We start from the raw sequence: 9477 nt of genomic DNA, 5'->3' as shown, positions 1-9477 counted from the left end.
TCCAAAAAATTTGACCGCAAACAAATTCTCCTTCCATTTCCTAAACTAAAAGAAGGTTAGAGTACTACCCAAAATTTATGACTCCATGGTGAAGAATCATGAAATGATAACACTAATCCCTTAGAGACCAGGATCTTCTACAATTTAATGTCTAAATTTCACGCAATTAGGGTAACCCTACAAAGAAAGGTTACGGAGCCTACTTATTTCGTGTAAGTGGCCCTATACTCTGGGCTGCCTAAGACAAGTGGGCCTTGCAACCTCTTTTCTATAGACTACTTCTATGTCATGCAATTAGGTCAATCAAATTGGAGAGAATCCTTATCCATCCCTTGGCTAAACATTAAGATAACATCATAATCATCTTCTTTCTCCTCTTCTATAAAAGCTCATAAATTCACCCCATTATAAAGTTATCGAATATGAAATTAAAACACTTATATAGTTGCATTTCCTCCGTGTCTCAGACACATTTTTGTTACCTATCAACTCTCCTTAACCGTTTGTCAGTTCTATTTCAGCAAGAAAATTTTGGTGCATGGTATAATGCAGCAAATGCTGTGGACTCAATCATAATTAGTAACAAAGGAAGTGGAAGTAAAGCAGCCTCAAGATAAATCCAATTTTTTATTCTTTATCTTTTGATGATTGCAAGATTACAACTATTTTAGACCAGAAAATTTGGTAATGAATTATAGAACATCCATGGCCCTCATGTCTAACATAAAAGAAACACTTACAAGTTAAAGGCTATATGAATTATTTCATCACTTGAATACTTTCCCCTCTTTGGGTGAGAAATGATCCTCTTCAGCCTTATGTTATACCAATTATACATGTGAAAATGCATATAAAATCTATACTAGATTGCAGGAGCAAGAACCAGCAACATATTTAATCCCCATAGCATAATGAGTAATGCGATAAGTTCATCTTGTGTTCCTAAAAAAATGAGGCAACTTTTAAAATCATCATTAAGCTTGTGATCAATCAATATTGAATTTTGATCAAATGATGATTTTAAAAGTCACCTCGTTTTTAAAGGTACACAAAAGTGACGCATGAAGGACTTCTAAAATTACTCATAGCATAAGTATCTATTTTTCAATATATGCCGAACGAATGGAACATTCTAGAGATTTAAACTGAAAAAAATTTCGAATTTGTCGAAACCACAACAGTTCATAACTTGGCAATGGGCATGTTGTAGAAGGTAGCACGAGCAGTATAGATTAACCGGCCTGTTTTCTTGAGCTTGAACTCCACTGCAACTACAGTAAAATTTCTTCCACTCCTCACTACAGAGCCATCAACTATCACCTCCTCCTGTATACAGAAAAAGTAGAACCTCACGGGAAATTGAAAAGGAAAAAGAATAGAAAGGCATAACAATGTGAAAGCAGTAAAAGAAATCACAATTATCAAGCATGTGCATGCATATGCTACAAGAAAAGAATCAAAGTAAGATATCATGGTAACAAGTTAGCAGAACTTGTCTTTAGCCTGAAATTTTCTTCCTGTATGACCGAATTAATGGCTTAATGCCAGTAAGTTGAGAGCACATTTTTACATACTTGAACCATGACAATGCATATTTTTTTGATAACGTGGAACCTCATCAAGGTAGGACCCTTCGGACCCACCACATGAGGAGTAAAACCCGGATACACAATCCTACCTGCCAGAACCATGTTTTAGGTAATCCAAGAGAACTCCTAGTACGGAATCGAACCCGATGTCAATTGTCAATGCCTACGGCTCATCCAAACCCACCCTTTGACCACAAGGCTGCACCTTGATGGGTATGACAACGAATATTAAGAGCCGAACCAATAACTTACGAGAAATACCATACTTCTCATGACACATGCTGCAAATTAGTAATCATCCTTTAGGACTCGTGCGATATGCAGGGATCTTCAAGTAATAAGTGATAGAAATAACAAATAAACAATGCAATTTCAGTATCAAGATCAATCTTAGTCTGATTCACCCAACAAGAATGAGGCTGCAGTTAAAATGTTTCCAAAAACTCCGGCCTTTGGCCTGCATGCTCAGCTTCACATCTATTTTCCTTTGTGCTTATCACATTCTGTTCCAAGGCAACCTGAATTTGGCATCTAGAGGAAACAGTCCGGCACTCTTAAGAAAAGCTAAAATTCTTAACAGTGCCTTTCTAGCAGAAAAACAGTGCTCACTGCTCACTGAGTTACGAAGCCAGCAAATGACAGGCAGATAGCAATCGAAAATATAAATTCAAGGAGCGTCACATTCATTAAATCTTAGGGCACGTTTGATATGTAAAATGACTATTCCATTGAAAACATGATTAGCTATCACTGAGAATGAAAGAAGCTAGGATGAAATTGTTATTCCTATTTATTAGTTTGGTTGTAACATTGGAATAGAACCCTGAATATGTATTCCACTCTTTGGTACAATGCAACATGCTGATAATGGAATCATATTGTAATAAAATTTCCTAAAACACCCTTACAATACAATTCTAATTTATATTTTTATGGACTTTTTTCTTCATTTATTTTTAAACATAAACAGTTATGTTATAACTGCTTTATTTTTTACACCAGAATACCCAATATAATCAAAGTCAAGCATAGGTTCCTATGCTCATAATATTCTTATTTTTTTCAAGTTAATTCCCATATAACAGAAAAAATCACAAATTTTGCAGGTATAACTATAAGGATGTTTCACTGCGCCCAAAATATTCTTATTTCTTCAAGTTAAAGATATTGCAAAAATACCATAACAATAAAAAATTATTAAAAAAAATCTTTGCAGCAGACCCCTTAGAGCTTCATCCCTTATTTTCAAAATGCAATATTTCACTGTTAACACAACCCACAAACTAAAGAAAGAAAACAAATTGGTATTGCAGCAAAAACAAATGAAATAACAACAAATCTTGAATCCAATTCTCTCTTTTCTTTTAGTTTTTTTGGGTTGCCTTTTGCCATTAGAATCACAGTGAAATTTCACATTTGTTGAAGTCACACAAAACCACAAAATATGAGAGAGAGAGAGAGAGAGTTAGTTACAATGCTTCTGTTTCTGAGAGAATAGCAACGAAGACGCCACCGCTAAAGGAGAGGATGGTACGACAGGGTCACTGGAGGGAGAGAGAGAGTGAGACATCCCTAGGGCTTTTGTGTGAATATTAGCAAGAGTGCTATTCCTAACAGGAAAGGAATAGCTATTCATTTCCTTTTTTGGAGGAATAACTATGCTTAATTTTGTGGAATAGTTATTCCCATGAATAATAAAGTAACAAAACGAATGGAATAGCTATTCTATTCTAGGCTCTAATTTGCGTACCAAATGTACCCTTAGTCTACAACGATCTACCAATATAGTAATGATATTTAATTAAAAAGATTAGCTATGTAGCTAACCCTGTTAGTTCGTTGTTGCAAGGGTAAGGGTGTATTTTTCTTCCTTTTAATTTAAATAGTATTTCCAATGCTTAATGGATAACTATTTGCTACCAATAGGAAATTCTTTCTCATCTTTGCAACTTCTTCCGAAAAGAAAGCCATATTCCTCTGGAATACATTCCATAGATAATACGACCAGAATACACATAATTCCTGGAGCTTTTAGAATTTGATCAAAGTCCCCAACTGATGCAACAAGACGTAGTGGGTCACTGAATCTACAAGCACACAACTCACAATTCTTCCACAAAACCAAGAAAAATTCAAGGGATTGCAAGAAAAAATAAGAAAAAGCACTCCTAGCATAGCGACCAAGCTATCCTTACACAGTTCGAACTACCTATGAACACTATTGCGAACGGGGCTTTCGGAAGTACCCTCAAAAGCACCCTAGATCAAATGCGCTTCGATCGTTATAGTGATCGAGGCTTTCAAAAAATCACCCTGAAGAACATCTTGCGATTCTATTCGAACGAGAGATGATGTTGTTTGAACACCACCTCTTCTCCTCAAATTTCTTCATGCATATATATGGGCTATTTGATCTGCATCGTCCTCCCTGGGTTGTGGAGAATTATCCCTCGAATTCGCATCGTCATCGAAAGAATTACCAATGTACGAAACTAAATGCTTGACATTAAATACATCGGATGTCTTGATGTGACTAGGAAGCTTCAACCGATAAGCAGTATAACTGATTTTCTCAACTAGTTCAAACATATTCTCCCACGGGGAACCTATCTTTAGTCAGCACTGCCCACATAAAATTGCCCAACTCAAACTCCACAAAACGCAGCTTCTTATCCGCATTCGCCTTATACTTGGCAATAGAATCTTGCAAGTGCTAAACATGAACCAAATCTAAAGATGCACACTATGATTGTTCCCATAACGATCACCCTTTCTACAACCTGTCATCCTATGTCCAGGTTCACCATATTTGAAACAACGTGGTGGGGCACTAGTCAAAGCCACCTTGTTAGGCTGCGCATTCGGCTACCCTTTATTCTATGTAAGTAGTGGAACAACATTACGTTCAGGTGATGTGGGATTTGGGCGACTATTACCTCCAATACTTCCTCCTACGATTCCCAATGGTCTACTAGACAATGTTTTCTCCAAGTGCAAAGCCCTTTGTTGGGCTTCAAATACATTAATAGGATCAAAGATATCTTAAAACCAATTGATCATCTGACTTTGCAAAATCAACACACGCCACCACTCTCGTGTGTTTCAACAGTGTATCCCAACTATTGATCTTGGTTTTCTCTTGTTGCACTCTACTTTAATGCAATTGTTGCCACCAAACAACAGATTTCCCACTAAACTTGGTTGCCACCAAAGGAACTCTCTTATCTTCAAGAACCTCCTTGAAATCCAAGATCTCATCTACATCGGCTACCCATCCAAAAATTCTTCGGGTTGCAAGCGAGCAACCTTGGAACTCCAGTATGTCAAGTTTGAACCCTACCTCCCATCTGCTAGCATTGTTTGGCACTAAGGGGCGCTCCCTCCTTCATCTATGCATTGCAAATGGATTAATGAGCTCATCCTCCACATTAAACTCGCCATCTTCCTTCACGAAAAGCGGATTTGGTTGATGGCAATGCTCGTTAGCACCCCCAAGGCGGCAAATTGCTCAGTTAGTGTGCCAATCCAATCCCCAAACCGCTCAAACTGGTCACCAATTTGATCAAACTACTCCTTCAAGCGTTGCAAATGTGTCATCAATTGCTCATCACATGTCGTGTCATCGTGCTCATACACATTGCCAATACTTGCATGGTTATTTCCTCCTCTGCATGCCATAGTAGGAAAGAAAACTTTAGCTTTGATACTATCTGATGCAGGATGGTGTAGTGGGTCATTGAATCTATAAGCACACAACTCACAATTCTTCCACAAAACGAAGAAAATTCGTGGGATGCAGGAAAACATAAGAAAAGGCACTCCTAGAGTGATTCTTATTGAAAATTGATATAGTCTAGCGGCCCAACTATCCTTATTAGGCTTAAATAGAAGAAGGGTCACAGCCCTAGAAAACAAAGTATAAAACTACCCTGCCACAATTGCGTTTGAACACGATTTCATCAACGCGCTTAGATTGTCATAGCGATCAAGGCTTTCGGGAACTCACCCTAAAGAACATTTTGCGATACCATTCGAATGAGAGGTGATGTCATTCAAACACCGCCTTTTCTCCTCAAATCTACATCACTAACACAACACATCAAAGTACAACCTCAAATAACCCCCCCCCCCCCCCCCCAACACAACAACAAAAAAACAAAAAACTCACATTCATTGGAGCACCAGAGAGGTATGAAATGCTCAGGTCCCCAAGAGAAAGTTCCTTATCCTCGGCCACCACGGTTCTGGCACAAGCGATTGACACCGTCTCAGCAACAATCGCAACAAACCCTCCATGAAGCGAACCATAGAAATTCTGCAAACCCAAGAAAAACATTTACTAATCATTCGAGGAAATGACGTATGTCACAATAATGATTAAGTAATTAAATTCACCATTTCCCATCAGCTCAGGCTTTTGGGACCAATGGTAATTTATTAGAGAAAAAGAAAAGAAAAACATTACAAGAGTGTCATGATTTTTAGTTATGGTTGAAATACTTAGACATATTAAACAACTTCATTGTAATCCAATACAGCAACTGTCAGTTTCATTGCCTAGACTATGTGGATGAGAATTTCTTTTTTTTTTGTGGGGGGATGGGACAAGTAATGGTGGTACCCCGAACAAGAACAGCAAAATCATTATATGTAAGCCAAGTAGTGTCGAGATGAGCCAAAAAAAAAAGTTGTGTAGTATTGATCTAAGCTGATAAAATAATTATAATTTTCATAAGAGAAAACGAACTTTAAAGTTATGAGAAATATCAATTTCTGTTCGTTTCTCATTTTCTGCGACCGAATAAGCATAGAGCTCCCCAACTTTCCTCGGATCCAGATACTAAAACATCTTAGTTCTCAAATCAGACAATAGAAATAACACAACAATTACATTTTTCAACGAACAACTCGAATTTAAGTCTCACGAACCAAAAACAGAACAGATATAAGAGAACCGTAGAAAAGGAAGCGAAGAGAAGAGTGACGAGAGTTACAGTGACAGCAGGACTGATGGTGAGGAGGCAGGTGACTCGGCCACGTAGGACCCGGTCTGGCTTGAGGAAGGCGCGAACCAGGTCGGAGTAGAAGTCCTTGGTATTGCAATTATCAGGGATGGACTCGGAGACTCCCATACTTCGAAGGAAAATTGTTACCGCCGACAAAAGTTCCGAAGGAAATTCCTTGGCTATTGTTGCAGAGGAAGACAGTACTTCTGGGAGATGAGTATCTGAGGGCTTTGCCATTGTCTCTTTGTCTGCTTCTTTTTTCCTTTCCTTTCCTAAGGCGGTCAACCCGATAATGTCAGTGACTCAGTGGTCTTCATTGCTCCTTTCATAGTGATTTTAAAATGCGTTATTTGATGTAATATTTTTTAAAAAAAAATGGAGTTAAATGGTTTGAACTTTAAAATTATAATTTTGCTTTTAAAATAATTAATTTTTTAAAATATATATCCTTACTTTTGATTTGAAATCACAATTTTATATATATATGTTTTCAATTCGTAAATTTTTAATAACTCAGTTTCAAATAATATACTTTTTACAATTTAGTTTAAAATCATAATTTTTTGACAAGTGAAATCACACTCTCAAACCCAATCGAACTTCAGCTTATAATTGAATCTCAAACATGCTCAAACCCGATTGAATAAATTTGATTCGGTTCAATAAATATGCTTTAACATAAAAATATGCTCAATTATTAACCTGTTATTAAATTATTGTGTGATTACCTAATTGTTTAGGTATAATGTTGCACTCTTGATGTTCATGTTGAGCACAAGAGCCTAGCGGGTGGATCTACTTTAGTATTTATAACAATTACTGAAAGCGCATTTTAAACTATGAAAATTGTTAACATAAAAGTTTTGAAACAAAATAAAGAATTAATTTTGTTAGATCAATTTTTGGTACGGCTTGGCCGATGATGCACAACTTACAAAATAATAGAAGCGTCAAAGGATCTGCGGTCTTGACCGGAGATACTCTAATACTTAAATTAGCACACTTCTTTGTGTTTATAATATTTTTAGTTCGGCCGCTTCGATAATAATTTTCTGGCTCCGGTCCAAATTGACATATATTTTATTTACTATTTCTCAATAATAAACTTAAAACATTTAGTTAACAATTTTCCATACAACGTTAAGAATTAAGATGCATAAGCCTCAAAGATATTGAACCACAAAGGCTTCACAACTTGGCAACCGGCATGTGATAGAAGGTGGCCCGAGCAGTGTAGATCAACTGCCCAGTTTTCTCCAGTTTGAACTCTACTGCAACTACACTCAAATTTCTTCCGCTCCTCACGACGGACCCATCAACAATCACCTCCTCCTGTACGTGCATAAACAACACTCCCATTTCACTTCTGGGGCTTATTGGCGTATTCATCAACGAATCTGTTTTCGGCTTCTACAATTTCTACAAGAAATTTGGTATAAAAAAAAAGGGGGAAAAAAAAAAAACTCACGTTATTTCGAGCACCGGAGAGATATGACATGCTGAGTTCCCCAAGAAAGAGTTCCTTATCCTCGGCCACCACGGTTCGAGCAGAAGCAATTGACATCATCTCAGCAATAGCCGCAATAGCCCCTCCATGTACTGTTCGATAGACATTCTGCAAACCCACCAATGGCAAAAATTTGGTTGCCCAGAAAACGGAGGAAAACATAAATTTCACCCAGTAAATTAACTGAGCTCCGATATCCAGAATTCACTGATTTGGGATTTGTCAAGGTTATATGCGAAAGGAAAACTTTACTTTTCCCAAATGTGACCTTCTGTTAAGACTTCAAAAATGTCAGAATTTCCAAATTACTCTTATTTTTGAAAAATAAATAAATAATTTAGAACACAAGCCGTGACCCACGGCCAAGGCCAGGCTGTGGGTTTGCAAGGGAAAAGAAGTAAGATTAGAAATTGTTACAGTGATAGCGGGTGTGACCGTGAGGAGACAGGTGACTCGGCCACGAACGACTCGTTGGGGCTTGAGGTGGCCGCGGATCAGGTCGGAGTAGAACTCCTTTGTGTTGCAATTTTCTGGGACGGGACCCGAGATTTCTACGTCTCCAAACATATCTTTGATCGCAATCACAGATTGAGAAGGAACATCCTTGGAGATTTTCATTGAGCCACAGAATGATTCTGGGAGATGATGATTTGTTATGGAGGGTTTTGCCATTGCCTGTCCCTTTTCTTCTTGCGACATTTTGTTTTTCTTAATGGCCTAGCAGAAGCTCTCTGCGTCAAATCCGATATATTAACGGATGAGATGTCTTGTACATTTTTTTTCGCATATTTTATTTTTTATAAATTTATAATTAAGTCACGTATAATTTTACATATTCAATAGCAAATTTACACGACTCTTAAAAATGAGCAGAATAATAAAATCAAATATTTCTACTTAGGAGATGTAAAAAAATTACACGATGATAGTTTTTTCAACTATACAAATTTAATTTTATCTTCCTTATTTTTTATAAAAAAATTTGGAATTAAATCGGGCCTTGAAAAAACTACAACTTTTTTTTTTTTTTTTTTTATATAGATGCGACTGAAAAGTACAAGCAAAGGAAAGAACATACGAAAATAATTCCTAAACAACAGAGTTATTCAGATCTGGACCATGCGCAATACTGACAAACTGAGTAGTAGTGGAAGAAGTTGATGAGGGAATGGTGGGAATGCTGCTTGACGAAAATCGAGCTGCGGCCCATTGTGCCACATAATGTGCACCGAAGTTTGCACTTCTATTGACTTTCCGAGCTGACCAAGAAGAATCAGGGGGGAACATGTCTAGCGTTTTGCGAATTATGTCAGTTTTTTTACAACACTTAAAAGCCAAATCTCCACACTATTTGCCAGTACATTATTGGATTTTT

The 9477-nt window shown here is 37.2% G+C and overlaps 2 protein-coding genes across 2 annotated transcripts; both read right to left on the bottom strand.

Annotated features, from left to right (window-relative positions):
- Positions 1-736: 736 nt before the first annotated feature.
- LOC133863663 (uncharacterized) lies at positions 737-6919 on the bottom strand. Its single transcript, XM_062299701.1, has 3 exons — positions 6584-6919; positions 5758-5904; positions 737-1326 (listed from the first exon to the last, which is right to left on the bottom strand). Exons 1-3 carry the CDS (start codon positions 6830-6832, stop codon positions 1183-1185), a joined length of 540 nt encoding a protein of 179 aa, XP_062155685.1. The 5' UTR covers positions 6833-6919; the 3' UTR covers positions 737-1182.
- Positions 6920-7663: 744 nt separating this feature from the next.
- On the bottom strand, positions 7664-8841 carry LOC133863662 (uncharacterized). The gene is made up of 3 exons (XM_062299700.1): positions 8520-8841; positions 8064-8210; positions 7664-7927 (listed from the first exon to the last, which is right to left on the bottom strand). The coding sequence occupies exons 1-3, from the start codon at positions 8799-8801 to the stop codon at positions 7784-7786; spliced, it is 573 nt and encodes a 190-aa protein (XP_062155684.1). The 5' UTR covers positions 8802-8841; the 3' UTR covers positions 7664-7783.
- Between the last annotated feature and the right edge of the window lie 636 nt (positions 8842-9477).

The sequence above is a fragment of the Alnus glutinosa genome, chromosome 3, assembly GCF_958979055.1.
Source record: "Alnus glutinosa chromosome 3, dhAlnGlut1.1, whole genome shotgun sequence".
Lineage (NCBI taxonomy): Eukaryota > Viridiplantae > Streptophyta > Magnoliopsida > Fagales > Betulaceae > Alnus > Alnus glutinosa.
The sequence above is the reverse complement of the archived record's forward strand: the minus strand, read 5'-3'. Positions and strand labels throughout refer to the sequence as shown.

What these genes read in the sequence shown, in the direction of transcription:
- LOC133863663 (XM_062299701.1), bottom strand. Translation starts at nt 6,832, where the DNA reads ATGGCAAAGCCCTCAGATACTCATCTCCCAGAAGTACTGTCTTCCTCT. An exon ending in CCATCAGTCCTGCTGTCACT is followed by an intron (nt 5,905 to 6,583) that starts GTAACTCTCGTC and finishes TTGGGTTTGCAG; the next exon opens with AATTTCTATGGTTCGCTTCA. An exon ending in TCTCTGGTGCTCCAATGAAT is followed by an intron (nt 1,327 to 5,757) that starts GTGAGTTTTTTG and finishes TTCTGTATACAG; the next exon opens with GAGGAGGTGATAGTTGATGG.
- LOC133863662 (XM_062299700.1), bottom strand. Translation starts at nt 8,801, where the DNA reads ATGTCGCAAGAAGAAAAGGGACAGGCAATGGCAAAACCCTCCATAACA. An exon ending in CGGTCACACCCGCTATCACT is followed by an intron (nt 8,211 to 8,519) that starts GTAACAATTTCT and finishes GTGGGTTTGCAG; the next exon opens with AATGTCTATCGAACAGTACA. An exon ending in TCTCCGGTGCTCGAAATAAC is followed by an intron (nt 7,928 to 8,063) that starts GTGAGTTTTTTT and finishes ATGCACGTACAG; the next exon opens with GAGGAGGTGATTGTTGATGG.